At 41.7% G+C, this 17,814-nt stretch overlaps 1 protein-coding gene across 1 annotated transcript in view; it reads left to right on the top strand.

The window, feature by feature from the left end:
* Positions 1–17,569, top strand: part of LOC128742534 (proton-coupled zinc antiporter SLC30A2-like) — a 90,205-nt gene extending 72,636 nt beyond the window's left edge. The window contains exons 7-9 of the mRNA XM_053838932.1: positions 5,075–5,354; positions 16,666–16,813; positions 17,369–17,569. Of these exons, the coding sequence (XP_053694907.1) occupies positions 5,075–5,354; positions 16,666–16,813; positions 17,369–17,511 (571 nt within the window). The 3' untranslated portion in view covers positions 17,512–17,569. The remainder of the gene's footprint in view (positions 1–5,074; positions 5,355–16,665; positions 16,814–17,368) is intronic.
* The last annotated feature ends 245 nt before the right edge of the window (positions 17,570–17,814 follow it).

The raw sequence follows: 17,814 nt of genomic DNA, 5'->3' as shown, positions 1-17,814 counted from the left end.
GAGCTATGGAAAATTTTGGACGAAAACGGCTTTCCGGGTAAGCTTACTAGACTTATCATGGCTACGATGGATGGGATCCAGTGCTGTGTGAGAATCTCGGGTGGATTGTCGGACCCATTCGAATCTCGCAGGGGACTTCGACAAGGAGATGGTCTTTCCTGCCTGCTATTCAACATTGCGCTTGAAGGTGTTATAAGGCGAGCGGCGATCGAAATGCGGGGCACGATTTTCAACAAATCCAGTCAATTTATCTGCTTTGCTGACGACGTGGATGCTGTCGGCAGAACATTTGAGGCGGTGGAAGATCAGTACACCAGACTGAAACGCGAAGCAGAGAAGATTGGATTGCAGATAAATACGTCTAAAACGAAGTATATGCTGGCGGGCGGGACCGAGCGCGACAGGGCTCGCTTGGGCAGCACCGTGGTAATCGACGGGGATGAGTTCGAGGTAGTCGACGAGTTCGTATACCTTGGCTCGCTGGCAACAGAGGACAACAATACCAGCCGTGAGATTAAAAGACGTATTATCAGCGGAAGTCGGGCCTACTACGGACTCCACAAACACTTGCGGTCGAACAATCTGAGCCCCCGTACAAAGTGCACACTGTACAAAACGCTAATTAGACCGGTTGTCCTCTACGGGCACGAAACGTGGACATTGCTAGAAGAGGACCTACGAGCACTCGGAGTTTTCGAACGGCGGGTGCTAAGAACCATCTTTGGCGGAGTGCAAGAGAACGGTGTATGGAGGCGAAGAATGAACCACGAGCTCGCGCGTCTCTACGGCGAACCAAGTATTCAGAAAGTGGTTAAAGCTGGACGGATACGTTGGGCAGGACATGTTGCTAGAATGCCGGACAACTATCCTGCAAAAATGGTTTTCGCATCAAATCCGGTAGGAACAAGACGAAGAGGGGCACAGCGAGCGAGGTGGCAAGACCAGGTGGAGCGAGATCTGGCGAGCACTGGGTGCCCGCGGAACTGGAGATCAGTTGCCATGGACCGAAACAGATGGAGAAATTATACTGCGCAGGCCTTGTCATAAGACGTTAGGCCAATTAAGTAAGTAAGTGCCTTCCGGGACGGCATTTTGGCTAATTCACTCACAAACAAGAAACGAACGAAGATCTAAACCTCCACGAGCGGTTTCCGTAGCGCATCTGCTTACTGTTTTGAAGAGCCAAGCTGGAGGCGATAGATACTTATGAACATACACATGCCAGAAATGCAGTCTGCATTAGTTCTTGCTCTAACGATCAGACATAGAGGAATACTTCATCGAGTAAAACATGTATTCAATACAATACAATATAATGTTAGAGCATAGGTCTACGTCATCCTTTCGTACAACCCCTAAGGGCTGTATACCTTGTAGTTTTTCACATATATTGCAAAAAACTTCAAAATACAAAACAGGGGTAGAATGCATCACAGCGGGATCGAACAGTTATAAAATATTTTTAATTTGCAGTACATCTTTTGTTTCGGATTATTTATTAAAAATGTAGCAATATTATGTATTGTATAGGATTTAGAATTTGCCTTAAACCTAATTGTACATTGTTTAACTTACAATATTTCATCACACATCAGTTGGAGAAAAGTAGATGATTAAATTTTATTGCCAATTATGTTGAGATATGAACCCATTGTATCCCAGCAAACAAGCGTATGTAACAAACGCTATAACGAACGCTTCCGCCATAGCGGCAGCCTAGTTTTAGAAGTTTATACAACACGTGATTGAGTGGTAAATTTTATGGTTGCGTTTAACGCCTAGCTGGGCAAACTTGGTGCGTTTTGTCCACGGGCTTAGGCGTTCTGCCTCACATAATGATCTTGCCAAAAATCGTCAAAAATAACAAAAAATACTGGTTTTTGTTAGGAAATTTCACCAGGAGTAAGTGTAAAAAAGATCCCAAAGTCTTCTAGAAGTTGTAAAACGTGGAACAAACACGCCGTTGCTCTGCAAAATGATGTTTTGCTTAAGCGGTGCATTCTGCACCACCTTACCCTACATGTTACTTTTGTGGCGCTCGCTTCAAACTAAAACAATAAATCGGAATTTTCAGTCGAAAGAAAATGCAATTTTATCTACAATTATTACTTGGTGGTCTTTAAAAATCGATTAATGGATGATATTCAGATTTGGCCTGGAACATTTACTTGGAGCTTGAGTGCCTGTTGTAGTGAGCCATGCGGAGGGCTATGATACTCACAGATATTCATGCCAGAAATGCTGTTTGCATTGGTCCTTCATCTAATGTTGATGTAACATAAAGTAATACTTCATCGAGTAAAACATTTTATCAATACAACGAGTATTATATAACATAGGCCTACGTCATCCTTCTGTACAACCCTTAGGGTTGTAAACTTTGTAGTTCTATACTGCACATTGCTGTTTACAGTACCGCCCCGCTAATCCGACAAATTTATAGCCGGATTAGCGAATTTTGACTCGATAATCCGACAGTCAAACTGACGTCAGTGTGAATTTGAAATGTGGTTTTGTTTACATCCATACGTAAACAACTCCGGACATTTTATAAAATATTTGTCGTAAATACACAATAACTATGTTTAATACTCAGTAATGCTCAATTTCGTCTACAAAATACTTTGAAACTCTTAGTTAATGTCGAAATAAGCGCAAGCACATCAGTCTATTGAGACTAGCTATGAAAATATTATGGCCATGGCAAAAGCTAACTTAGTTAGAAGCACGTATCATGTATCATTTTCATTTAGTTAGAAAGAGTACCATTCTGACTCTAACGGAGACGCCAAACGAAGGTAGTATTCGATTGAAAGAAGTTAAGTACAATACTTTTTAATTCGGAATTTTCCGGATTAGCGAGATCCGGACTATTGAGTCGTCGGATTATTGGGTGTTGGATTAGCGGGGGGATACTGTATTAGCTTTTGACTGCTTAACTGCATTAAATTGGCATCCAAAATTCTATTCAAATTGTACTAGTCGGTAATCAGCCGCAAATAAGCATTGTCAGCAATATATGACGATAAGCAGTAAAGTAGCTGTATATTTTGCCAAAGTAGTTTTTCATAGCATTTAACGTGACTTAATGCTCAGTTGCACATGTACATTCATATGCAAGAATGGCAATGGTAATGCTTTTTGGTTACCTGGGTAGATTCGAAATTGAATATGAAATAGCACTTAAGTTGGGCTTGATAGTGGATCCAGCCAGCACCAACTCGTATATCAATATACGAAAATTATCGTAAATATCTCTTAATAAATTCGGATTCGTAAATAAAGCCTAACAAAGCGCGCATAAGTTGATATTCTATCGTTTCTAATGCTAGTAGCTGACAAACATACGATTTTCAGCACAAAGTTGTATAGCTATATGAAGCTGGTCGTGCTTAATCGGATCTTATCGTATTGAAATACCTATATAAGCGCATCGCTCAAAATTATTCCTCAGTGCGTATATCGCCTCCAAAATGGTTAAGCGGCTTTTGCGCGTCGAATACGATTTTGTTGGATACATATCAGTGCGTAACTCTTATTTGCAATCTAATTATTCATATAAAAATGCTGACTGGGTTTATGTTAGTCTTGAATTTGGACTAATTTGGACTTGATATTGGAAGTGGACTTAATTTTGGTTTTGATATTCAGATGTGGAATTAGACAGGAATTCGTAATATTTTGGATTCGAAACTGGTCACGAAATTAAATTCGCAGCTTCATTCGATATTCGACTCGAAATTGGATTTAAAATATAACTTAGAATTTTATTCGAAATTGAAATTAAATTGAATAGGACTTGAAAAAAAAATCTTATGGGTACTGACGAACTGACATAACACGTAGAAGAAAATCCTTTAAAAAATATTGTCCTACACTATTTGCTTGCACACTAGCACCTTCTGTTATGCATGTTGCGGAGTAGTTTATATTTGTAGGGTTTTAAACTGTAGGGTTTTCACATTTGTACGGTTTTATACTGAAAACTCGAAGCAGGATTCGAGCACTGCGGCTGTCTGTGCTTTTGGTATAAATAAACGTGTAAAAACATCGTCCTACACATTCCGCTTGCACACCAACACCCTTTGTTATGCATGTTGCAGAGTAACTTATATATGTAGAGTTTTATACTATGCGGTTTTCTCACTTGTACATTTTTATACTACCCAACCTTGCCTTTCTAAAAAATGAGTGACCTTTGCGTGGACGATGGATTTAATGCCTGTGTCTCATCGGCTTGTCTGTGGTACCTTCGCTTAATAATCTCTTAAATGTAAGTACGGTTGCGAATTGCGATTAATTACTTCAATTAGCACTGACGATCTGACTTAACTTATAGAAGAAAATCTCTTGAAAAACATCGTTAAACACATTTTGCTGGCATTCTAACATCCTCTGTTATGCATATTTCGAAATAACTTATATTTGTAGGGGTTTAAACTTTCGGGTTTTATCATTTATAGGGTTTTATATTCAACACTCGAGCGCTGCGGTGTAGCCACGTTGCGAAACATGCCCTTTTGAATAATAATTTTTGCATGGGCGATGGAATTAAAGCAAGATTCTCGTCTACATGGCATTGTGGTATTATGGATCTTTCCTAGCGAAACGCACATCACACTCCGTATTACGTACCACATTACTAGTACTTCCATATTTGACTATTAACGTACATTTTTAAGAGCCAAGCCATTCCACCATTTAACCATCAGGTACTGATGAGGTTTTGATGTTGTACGTTACGAATTTAAAACCTGGACGAATTCCCTCAAATAGCCACGCAAGCAGACGTAAGCTGCGGAGACTTAAGCATCACAAATTCAGGAATCCATTTCAAAATTAACATAGTGACAATAGAAACCAAAAAGTATGCAACTGTCCGTTTCAACTACTGTGCGCGCCCCGGCCGGCTGTGCCGACAGCCAATCTGTGCCCGGCTATTCGTGGCATAAGTGTATGACTTACTCTCGTTTGTACGCCCTTTCATCGCAACAGTATCAAATCGGAAAGCAATATCTATTCTGACAGGTGCCTTTCTTTGTTCTCTCTCTCTCGCAATCTCTCCCTCTAACAGCATGGGTGCAACGCTACACGGCCACGGTCACAGCCATTCATCATCGTCATCCCTCGACGCCAACGGTCACAGCCACGGACCAAACTCGGAGGAAAACATCAACGTACGGGCGGCATTCGTCCACGTGCTGAGCGACTTCGTCCAGAGCCTTGGCGTGTTCATAGCGGCCCTCGTCATCTACTTCAAACCGGAGTGGAGCATTATCGATCCGATTTGTACGTTCCTGTTCTCGATACTGGTCCTGGTGACCACCATTGCGATTATGAAGGATGCACTGCTGGTGAGTTGGGTTGCTACGCGCGCACAATATTTGCACACTGACTGCTAAGGATTCGGCAATATTGTCCGCTGCACTGACCGGTGCAGGGATTCATTCTATTAGGCGTTACGGGGGCAGCGAAATTTAATATCCACAATATGAGCCTCTGCTCACGTACAACTTTGTGTTTTCGGCAGTATTAGAGGTTGTATCTAAAATGTCCAATATTGATTGAGGGTTGCGAGTAAACAACCTAGCGCGGGTTTAACTCAGGTTCAGTTTGCTGCATTTTACAATGTTGTGCAAATAATTTCTGCAGTGTCTTTGTTGACACTGCTTGTTTGAGTAAGTTTACAAATGATGTGTTGCTAAAATAATTTTGTAGTTGCAAGCAGGGATGGTTCGATCATTTTGACTCAATTTTGATTCATTTGACAGTACCGTCTCAGTACCGTAATAACTAGTTCTACAAATGTTTTATATATAACTGTGTCATTTTGCTCGGCTGATAACCGTTTCAAATGAATCAAAATTGAGTCTAAGTGATCGGACCATTCCTGATTGCATGGTCTAAATATGTTCTATGTTGTTGGATCTATGTTTGGAATTTACGCGAAAAGGGAAACGAAAAAAAAAACAAATTCGACGAGAGTCATTTTTAAATTTTTGCAAAATATTATTTAAAATAATCTTTTATAATTTTTCTCTCTGGTAAAAATAGGTCAATTAGGTCTTGATTGACTTATTCGAGCATTGCATAGGAATAAAAAACCCGACGATGAGAAAGAAGCGTTCTACGCGAGGCTGGAGGCAACGTACGACAGCTGCTCGGCACGGGACATCAAGATCGTCATCGGGGATATGAACGCCCAGGTCGGTAGGGAAGAAATGTATAGACCGGTGGTAGGACCCCATAGCCTGCACGCCGACACAAACGATAACGGCCAACGATGTATAAACTTCGCAGCTTCCCGAGGCCTGGTGATCCGAAGCACCTTTTTCCCGCGCAAGGATATCCACAAAGCCATCAGGAGATCACCTGACCAACGTACAATGAACCAAATTGACCACGTTCTCATAGAGGGCCGGTTTTTCTCTAACATCACGAACGTACGCTCCCGTCGGGGTGCGGATATTGATTCTGACCATTACCTAGTAGCAGTACATGTGCGCTCAAAGCTGTCCACCGTATACCGGACACGTCAAAGCCGCCCTCCTCGGCTGAACATCAGGCAGCTAGATAACCCACCAGCTGCCGAGAACTACGCGCGAGTACTGAATGAGGCACTGCCTTCTTCCGAGGAGTTAGGTGCTTCAAACCTCGAAGACGGTTGGGGCAGAATACGCTCGGCCATCGGAGAGGCCGCTACCGCGGCACTAGGTATTGAGCCTCGGAGTACACAAAATGATTGGTTTGATGGGGAATGCCAACAAGGGGTGGAGGAGAAAAAAATGCTTGGAAAAATTATCTAAGTATTGCCACTAGAACCTGGCCAAGTACCGACGAGCTAGGAACCAGTTGACCACGATCCTGAGGAGAAAAAAGCGCCAAAAGGAGGACAGAGATCGTGAAGAATTAGAGCAACTATTCCGAGCTAATGACACGCGCAAGTTTTATGAGAAGGTGAACCAAACTCGGAAGGGCTACACACCGAAACCTGACATGTGTAGGGACGAGGGAGGGAATTTAATTACAAACGAGCGCGAGGTGGTCGACAGGTGGAAGCAGTTCTTCGATGAACACCTCAATGGCGGAACGGAAATTAACCTAGGAGCGCCCATGGAAGATAGTGATGTCCTAGCACCTGATCTCCAAGAAGTCAAACGAGAAATCAGGCTGCTGAAGACCAATAAAGCCGCTGGGAAGGACCGCCTACCGGCAGAGCTTTATAAACATGGCGGAGAAACGCTAGCAAAGGCTCTACACTGGGTTATTTCGAGGATTTGGGAGGAGGAAAAGGATCGAAACTTCTAGGCTTTGCAGATGACTTCGATATCATTGCCAGGAACTTTGCGATGGCGGAGGCAATCTACGCCAGACTTAAAGCGGAGTCTAGGAGAATTGGGCTAAAAATAAATGCGTCGAAGACCAAATACATGAAAGGAAGAGGCTCAAAGGAAACAAATGCGCGCCTCCCACGGACGGTAACCGTTGACGGCGACGAACTAGAAGTGGTAGAGGAGTGCGTGTATTTGGGATCGCTGGTGACCGCGGACAACAACACTAGTAAGGAGATCCAGCGGCCCATCCAAGCGGGAAATCGGGCCTACTTTGCCCTTCGTAAAACGCTACGATCAGAAAGCATACGCCGCCGCCCTAACAATGTACAAAACCATTATTAGACCGGTAGTTCTTTATGGACTTGAAGCCGTGACGCTGCTTACGGAGGACATACGCGCCCTTGCCGTGTTTGAGCGGAAAGTGCTGCGGACGATATTTGGCGGAGTACAAACTGAAAGCGGAGAGTGGCGGAGGCGTATGAATCACGAGCTACAGGCACTGCTTGGGGAGACTCCCATCGTACATCTAGCGAAAGTTAGCAGGCTACGGTGGGCCGGACACGTCGTAAGGATGCCGGATGACAGTGCGACGAAAATAGTTCTCTTCAACAACCCCACCGGTACCAGGAACAGGGGGGCCCAACGTGCACGATGGCTCGACCAGGTCGAAAGCGATTTGCGACTTCTGAGACGACTAGGAAATTGGCGACGAGTGACCCAAGACCGAGTTGAATGGAGACGAGTGCTTGAAACAGCACGAGCCACCCCGGCTCTATGCTGCTGAAGAAGAAGAAGAAGAAGAAGAAGACAGGAACAAAAAAACACAGGACGTTTGCTTTCATTCGTTTCAGGTGATATGGCGACCGTGCTGCTAGTAAATTTCGGGTTCGGGTGAGATTCGAGTTTGGAAAATATGAAACCCGACCATCTCTACTATCCAACTTGCACTGTTGAGCGCGTTCGTAACTTCCAAAGTTATTACTGCGCAATACCGATTGCCTAATACAGTTTCGGCTCTCGCTACCACCTTCCAAACAGCATCTACTGTGGATTTATCTGTGCGAAACCCAAAATGTATCTGCGATAGTCCATTTACACCTTCCGTAAATTTCCTGGTCTGTTGAGCGTGTCAAGAAAGCATATAGGAATCTATGACGAAGAGTTGCCTCAAGGGTGGTTCGGCAGTAAAACCAGTTTTCGTAAACCCTTCTTCCAGGCGTTTTTTTTAGGATTGTTCGTAACATATCCAGGTTTACTTGGTTTGCAGTCTTGAGAGCCACATTCAGAATTCCATCCGGGCCGCGTGTTTTATTCACTTTTAGTCGTTTAACAATTGCATATAACTCTTAGTGGTATGTATCGGGTTTTGATTTCTAGCCTTACGCCCATGGCCATTTTGGGGACCAGACCACTGGATCGTACTTCGGAAATAGTATCACCATGATGATTTTTATTTTCTCCGGTTTTGTTTCAGAAACAGTTTTCGGAGCTCTGACTTATCATTCTATACGCATCGCCCTAAGGGTTTGCATCAGCCTTATGGCACAGCTCGTTGGAGCGTCTACTTTTACTTTGTTTAATTTTTCTTTTAAGACCCACTTGTGCTACACTGAAGGTAACTCTTAGCTCCTCTCTTTTGATTTTGGTTCTGGGCCTCTGCGCCTTCCTTCTTCATAGTTTTCAAGCAATTAACTTGGAGAGAGCTCTCCGTCTCGTTTCACCAATATATACGCGGTGGTGACTATACTTCGGTTCGCGTTTTCTTGGCATGGTTGTGACACATGCATTCGTCAGTACCGCAGTCAGCTGAACCGCGTCCAGGTTGGAGTGGTTTTCAGTAGATGCTATTCGGAAGCGTGTGTAGCGCCACCAGCGAAGAAGAAGTGCCAAGAACTCGTGCAGCTGTACGTGTACCGCTTTCACGGCACACGGAAATTCTTTCAGAGACTCAACGCATCTCGCAAAGACTGTGCCGCGGGCCGGACCGTGCAGAGATTCAAATGGAGGTATCTTGACTGATGACCGGGCGGTGATCGAAAGGTGGAAGCAGTATTACGATGAATACATGAATGGCGTACAAGCGGAAGACCATGATAACGGAGGAAGTGGCCACATTGGTCGAATTGGAGCGAAGTTGTGTCACCCATCGATAAGGGAAGTTAAAGAAGCCATCCAACTGCTGAAAAACAACAAAGCAGCGGAAAAGAATGACATTGGACCGGAACTTATTAAAATGTGCCTGGACAAGTTGGCCAGCTGCATCAATTGATTGTCAAGATTTGGGATATGGAACGAGAATCGGAGGAGCAGAAAGACGGGGTTATCTGCCCTATCTATAAGACAGGCGATAAGCTGGATTGTGAGAACTACCCAGCGATCACTATCCTGAATGCCGCCTACAAAGTGCTGTCCCAAGTCCTCTTTCATCGACTATCGCCAATAGCCAATAGATTTGTGGGAAGTTACCAGGTCGGCTTCATGGAGGGTCGGTCTACAACAGACCAAATCTTCACCCTGCGGCAGATCCTCCAGAAGTGCCGCGAATTCCGAGTCCCCACGCACCACCTGTTCATCGATTTCAAAGCCGCATATGATAGCGTAAACCGACAAGAGCTATGGAAAATTTTGGACGAAAACGGCTCTCCGGGTAAGCTTACTAGACTTATCATGGCTACGATGGATGGGATCCAGTGCTGTGTGAGAATCTCGGGTGGATTGTCGGATCTCATCGAATCTGGCAGACCAAACCACAATGTGAGTTTTATTGTACTCTTATGGCGGTTTTCTAGACCAGTTTTGGTCTTATATGCCATTGTAAAAGTGTAATAAAACCCAAATTGGTACTAGGGAGGGGACTTCGACAAGGAGATGGCCTTTCCTGCCTGCTATTCAACATTGTGCTGGAAGGTGTTATAAGATGATTGGCGATCGAAACGTGGGGCATGATTTTCAATAAATCCAATCGATTTATCTGCTTTGCTGACGATGTGGATGTTGTCGGCAGAACATTTGAGGCGGTGGAAGAGCAGTACACCAGAGTAAAATGCGAAGCAGAGAAGATTGGGTAGAAGATTAATTCGTCTGAAAGGAAGTATATGCCGGCGGGCGGGATCGAACGCGACAGAGCCCTCTTGGGCAGTACCGTGGTAATCGATGGGGATGAGTTTGAGATAGTCGACGAGTTCGTATACTTTGGCTCACTGGCAACAGAGGACAACAATACCAGCCGTGATATTAAAAGGTGTATTATTAGCGGAAATCGGGCCTACTACGGACTCCACAAACACTTGCGGTCGAACGAACTATGCCCCCGTACAAAGTGCACACTGTATAAAACGCTAATTTGACCGGTTGTCCTCTACGGGTACGAAACGTGGACATTGCTAGCATGCGACCTACGAGCACTCGGATTTTTCGAACGGCGGGTGCTATGAACCATCTTTGGTGGAGTGCAAGAAAACGGTGTATGGGGACGAAGAATGAACCACGAGCTCGCGCGTCTCTGCGGTGTTCCCAGTATTCAGAAAGTGGTTAAAGCTGGACGAATACGTTGGGCAGGGGTTGCTAGAATGCCAGACAACTATCCTGCAAAAATGGGTTTCGCATTGAATCTGGTAGGAATAAGACGAAGAGGGGCACAGCGAGCGAGGATCAGGTGGAGCGAGATCAGCACTGGGTGCCCGCGGAACTGGAAACCAGATGCTATGGACCGAAATAGATGAAGAAACTATGCGACGCACCGTGGGATAAAACCCAAATCTAGGTGGACAAAAGTAATTACGCTAAAACCGTTAGTCCTAGGTATATAGTATGTTCGGAGTAAATTTGTTATTTTAACTTCCGCATTTTTTGGTGTATATGACATTAGGGTGACTATCATAGTAAGCGAGTGCAAAATGTAAACTTTTTTATGGCTTAAGTTAGCTGAATAAAATATTCAGCAAAGTTAAATAACATGAAATTTTAAGTAACTTTGCCAAAGAAATTAAAGTTCTATCTCTTATGATTGATGGGCTGGAGCTATTTAAAGTATTTTGGTCGGGGTGGACCTAAAAAATCCGTTTTTTCTTTATATCTTCTTTCGTGTTTATTTCTCACAAATCATGCCTTCTAAGCACTTTCACATACATGGAAAACGCACATTTTGTTTGAAGGAATCAAGTTGCTATCTCCTTCGGTTCCGAAGCTAAAGACATTTTTTCTAAAAAAATATGGTTTTTTCAAATGTCAATAACGTAAAAACTGCTCAAAAGCAGCAAATCAATTTTTGTATAAATGTTTAGTAATTAATTGACCTCTGAAACTAATTGAGATCACATCGGTCCAGGTCGGCCCTTTTTTGCGAGACCGTATTGAATATTGAAGTAAAAATTACCGTTTTACTTACCAAAATCACAATTTTTACGTAAATAGAATGGATTAAGAAGCGAAAATAAGTCTAAATGATTGTATTTTTCTTAATCAAGTAGAGTAATAATGGTATAACTTCTCAGGGCGATTTAAGTTTCTTAAAAACTGGAATACATCTAATCAATAGTTGTTATCTCTCGAAAACTTTCGTGTATGTCTTTCTCTAACTTGCCTATATATCTTGTTAATTGCTTCCTGTGCCTCTTCTGACATCATCCCAATCGGTAATATCAGAGAATCAGCCTTGGAATCCGCTACAGTGGAGCCATGCATCAAAATTTTGTGCCTTGAGGACCGAGGGGTCCACTGTTTCGAGGTACTTAAAGTGTAATTCTCATTTTTAACAATTTTCAACCAATCAAGTACAAAAATTTTAGTATTTGAAGACCACGTGTCAGTAGTAGCCCGGTTTCAACGAGAATTACTGTTATATTTTCGGCGACCACAGTTAATTAATGTTACAGCATTCATATCGCCTAAGATAAAAGGTTTTTCGGTTCGAAAAAAAACCAGAGCCACTTTCATAAGCTGAATACAGATAATTAAGATAAAAACAAGCATTTAGACTTATTTTCGTTTTTTTAATCCATTCTCTTTACGTAAAAATTGTGATTTTGGTAAGTAAAACGGTACTTTTTACTTCAATGCTCAATACGGTCTAGCAAAAAAGGGCCGACCTGGACCTATGTGATTTATTTCGGACGCCAATTTATAACTAAACATTTATACAAAATTTGATTTGCTGCTTTTGAGCAGTTTTTACGTTATTGACATTTGAAAAAACCATATTTTTTTTAGAAAAAATGCCTTTAGCTTCGGAACCGAAGGAGATAGCAACTTGATTCCTTCAAACAAAATATGCGTTTTCCATGTATGTGAAAGTGTTTAGAAGGCATGATTTGTGAGAAATAAACACGAAAGGAGATATAAAGTAAAAACGGATTTTTTAGGTCCACCCCGACCAAAAAACTTTAAATAGCTCCAGCCCATCAACCATAAGAGATAGAACTTTAATTTCTTTGGCAAAGTTACTTAAAATTTAATGCTATTTAACTTTGCTGAATATTTTATTCAGCTAACTTAAGCCATAGAAAAGTTTATATTTTGCACTCGCTTACTATGATGGTCACTCTAATATCATATACACCAAAAAATACGGAAGTTAAAATAACAAATTTACTCCGAACATACTATATACCTGGGACTAACGGTTTTAGCGTAATTACTTTTGTCCACCTAAATTTGGGTTTCATCCCACGGTGCGACGCAAGCCTTGTCACAAGACGTTAGGCCAATGTAAGTAAGTAAGTGTACGTCAACATCACATGCATACATTCTTTCAGATAGTTGCGATCACTAACACTTATAAACAGTAGTAACATCTTTGGGATAAAAGATGGCGTTAGTAATATAGTCCTTTGCTGTCCTTTCCTTTGTTGTATATGCGAACTTTCTACTAAGCCCAGTGTTGAGTTCTGGAGTCTTCGGTAAAACTCAATGCATGCAAGCATGGATAAAATAATAATAAGCATATCGGTCATTTAATAGCGTTTATGCCAAACAGAAGTGTTGTGCAGAATCCAGTAAACACCGGGGGATAGCACAATAGATCAACTATGTCAATTGCAGTGATGAGTCGATACAAGGAAAAAAAGTAACTTTTTGTTGCGAATGCAAAAGCGACGCTTTCATAGCTTCTGGAACCATGAAGCAGGAAATTTGTCTAACAAAGTACCTTAAGAAGAAATTTCTGCTTTTCCTTTTTTGTGTCTTCTCAATCTGTCACTATTGAAATTTAACCAAACACTGGTACAACGACATTGGCGTTCCGTAGTTCAGAAGGTGTTCAATCCGACCACTACGCCAGGACTAACGATGATTCAGAAACACTAGTCGATTGTAAAGGAATTTGGCTGCCAAACAAGTGAGAAAATAGCTGTGCTGTGCTCGGAGAAATATTCGAGTAGTATGGTATTAAGAAGTAAGACTGGAACATCAATCTTACAATAAGCATAGAATTGCGTGCTGTAAACCCGACAATCCGAAAAATAAAATGCCTAATTTTACCTGAAAGTAAAACAAAGAAGAAATTTTTTTCTAAAATAAGGCTTATACAAATTTCCCTTCCAAATATTTCGAAATTTGAAGGGGCAAAAAAATAAAGCCTCATATTACTATGTTGCATTCTTTAGTGATAAGCAAATTTTTTACAGTTCAACGAGCTTACATCTCTAAATACCTAATAAGTACAAAGTTAAAGTAATAATCCCGTTAATCTCGATCAACTTTTTTGCAACAACTGAGCTTTCTGATTCCTGTTGCAGGTCACAGGCGACTATTTTGCTTAACCTTTAAGTTCTGGGCATCGAAAATTGGGGTGCTTGAAATCACACTTTTGGATCCATTTGCTTTAAATTTTGTTTATTTTTAATTCAACTTGTTTTAAAAGAACCGAATTTGAACCGAAGAAGTACGACAAATTAGACACCCCGCAATATCAGTTATCAGTGCTTTTGGGGCTCCAAATTGGTCGTTTTATACCGCAGTGTAGGTACCTGGCTACCCTAATTTGGATGTTATGAACGTAAAATTTAAATATACAACTTTTACCATGCATTGGATACATGCAGAAAGAATTCACTGAAGTGTTCGAAACTTGAAATTTTCTAACTATTAGCATGTTATGATTATCATTGGGATCAATGGTTGCCCCGGTCATAACATCAAATCAAGCCACATTAAGTTCTGTTGCTTTTTTATTGAGCTAGATAAGGATTTTCTATGCACAGTGAGCATTCTTCTAAACCTTCCTGATACGTTCATTGTTTAGTTATCAATCTTGCTGAACAATTTAAGGGTTGTGTAAATTTAGCACTTATATGTGATTTACTTGCACGAAAGTATCTTGGGAGATGATGAGAAAAAGATACGTAATTTTCCAAGCAAGAAGCAGAGGAAAGACGTGCAACAAAGTCATCCTAATACTGATTACCAAAAGGCAGGGATGGTTCGGCCAGCCTGGCCCAACTGACAGCATAGCCTCATCCACGCAAAACCCGAAAAAGTTATATATGGAACACCTGCAGAACTAGCTACTATCTACAATACTGCCGAACAAAGTCCTGCTGTATACCTTGTACCTACGGTGCCCCAATGCTGCCACTCCGTTGGTTAGTGAACAGCCATACAGTACTATAAACAGAAAGGATACAGCCCGGCTGCATTCTGCACAACCGCAAACAACAACTTGTTCTACACTAGCTCTATAAATGCCCCATACACAACTCCCGCAAATTCCGCCAGGCTGAGACGGCACTGCCAAACGAATCCAAAACGAGCCGAAGTGATCAAACCATCTCTGCCTAAAGGAATTAAAGATGTCAGAGCGTTGCGAGCTTTTTCAACTGTCAAAGAGTCGTTATTGAAGCGGTTTGCATTCTTAATATAACGGTAAATACGTTATTGTTGGAGAGCCAACATTAGCTGAAGAATGCCCTGATATTCATACTATTTCGTGGTTACCGCGTTCTGAACTAGTAAGTGACACAGATTTGGAGCATTTTAAAATACATGGTAACTAGCCGAGTGACACGATGTTCAAAGTAAAATTTAAATGAACGTCAAGTTATACGTTTGTGGCTCTCTTAGGTGATCCGTGGCACTCCACTATTATCAAGCTGGTTCATCTCTACTAGGATGCCTACTTTATTTTGGGGGCTTGGTCGAAAAATTCAAGTACTGAATAAAAGTTTTGTATTAGTTTGTTAATAAAATGGAAAATTAAACACTGGTTTCTTCTCTTTTGTTTAGTTTTTGGAGGTTTGAGTTATTTTTTTTTCTTGCCCCCCCTTCAACAATATTTTGAGACCAGGACATAAACTTTTTTTCAAATTTGTATAAACCTAAATTCCACTATTACTATTTTTGCGATGCTGACAACAAGTAAATTGTTCTTACATCAGCCAACAAACACATCCAAGTCTATGGAACGAACTGCTGAATATAATTTCGCGTCATCAGCATACATCAGCTTGCATTCAACTCCGAAGCAATACCGTTTACAAACAGCAAAAACAGAAGAGGTTCCATGTTGCTGCCTTGAGGAGCACCCGCGAGGTTGCTAGACTGGGAAGAGAAGCATAGCAATAATAATCAAGCAATAGAAATAATAATAGAGCATAGTACCGAGAGTATACTTGAACCGTGAGTAAAGAAAATAACTTCTTGAAACCTCCATCAAGATCAGGATGTTATTTCTTATGAAAAAATATTGTAAATCGCTGACTTGTTCCAATAATGGGACCCAAAGTCTTAACGATCAGTTAATGAGCAATGTACTGCCACATCAGTTCCCCCAGTTCGGTTGGAGTTCCTTTCTTAGGGATTTCTAACTCGATGTCGGAAATGTTACGTTCCCTTAATAGCAAAACCGTATGCCTTACTTTAACGATATTGAAACGGCATTTATGTAGCAATCAACATGGGATCACAAGGATCGAAATGATCAGTTATTCTGCTTTCGAAAAGTTATCGCCAAACCTGCCTCCGCCCCGGTACCCCTGATCGGGTATCGGTAATGTCTTCATTCGACAAAAAAATGACGCATACCGACGTCTAATGAATATTGTATTTCAATTCGAAACGGTCGTGCTAATGGGTCTAGGGAATACTTTCGCTCCAAATCGCGCCGGTTCGCTTTTACTTGTTTTTTTTTCGTTGCTCCTTCTGCGATATAAAAAAAACCTATTTACCTCCGATAGGTTCTGCTCTTTCCCTTGGGGTATTGAAATTTCCACAAGCGTACGCCGCACGCTCCAGTACCCGGCTTCTCTAGCTCTCAGTACCTACCTACGGCTTTATTTTTATTGCCTGTGATCGGATTTTACATTTTTCCTTTTTTTACTACCTTTTCCCAACCCAGGTTCTGATGGAGGGTACACCGAAGTATCTCGATTACACCGAGGTGATGCAAACTTTCCTTCAGATCGAAGGTGTCGTACGAGTACATAATTTAAGAATATGGGCGCTCAGTATCAACAAGATTGCTTTGGCGGCTCACTTGGCTGTCGGTGAGTACATGATTCGTTTATAGTTTAGTTTATTTTTTTCTAGGGAAAAACAACCTTAGGGCGCTTGAGTATTTAATCGACGATGGCTGATAAGATAAAATTTTGAATAAAGTTATCTACAAACAGTGTTGATTATGTTTGAATATTGGTACTCTTTAGAGTGTCTTTTGTCAGTTGAAAATAGTATGATAGAAAAAAACACAGTAATCTTTCTTGTGCTTACATTCTGCAAATCGAATTTTCGTAAGTTTGCCATCCTAATGTAACAAGTTAGAGCAAGTTATAGAAAACATTCAAGCCAATTTGGCTAGCAAAGTGCATCTCATCGGAATCGGCTCACTGAAAGAGGTTTTTTTTCTTCCTTGGTTCGAGTCGCACTTTCACCTTCTTTACTTTTCCTATGAACTGCTCGAACCTCTTTCTTGCTACGTTGTTAGTGCGCTCAACCGGCTCGCTCCTAGCGATGAGTTTTCCCGTACCTAATTCAATGTAAAATAATGTAATATTTTCATCGCTCTCGCTATCGAACGCTTTGCTTTCTTCCGTCTTTTGCAGAACCGAACACGAACACCGAAGCGGTCCTCCAGCAGGCAACACGTTCCGTTCATGCAAAATATGATTTTTTCGAAACCACACTGCAGATCGAGGAGTTCCAGCCAGACATGGAAGATTGCAATCAATGTACGAATCCAATTTAAGGAGGGCGGCTGTCGTTGCGTTGCACTGGAGTTGTTTCAGGCGGGCGCGTTTATTTTTCGTCGGGTGTGGGAGGGTGGGTGGTTTAGCTGAAAAGCTCTACGATGTGTATCAAAGACCGACAGCTGAATTCGGCAGAAGTGAAATCAACTGACTCTGTATGTGTACGCGTGTATGTAATTTGTAGCAGATTTAAAAGTATAGGAATAATACAATCACAGGATCAGAGGATCAGACGCTCCGTGGCGGTAGGTGAAAAATCATAAACTTATTTGTATTCAGATGATACGGGAGTAGTAATGAAA

This window comes from Sabethes cyaneus, chromosome 3, assembly GCF_943734655.1.
Source record: "Sabethes cyaneus chromosome 3, idSabCyanKW18_F2, whole genome shotgun sequence".
Classification (NCBI taxonomy): Eukaryota; Metazoa; Arthropoda; class Insecta; order Diptera; family Culicidae; genus Sabethes; species Sabethes cyaneus.
The sequence above is the reverse complement of the archived record's forward strand: the minus strand, read 5'-3'. Positions and strand labels throughout refer to the sequence as shown.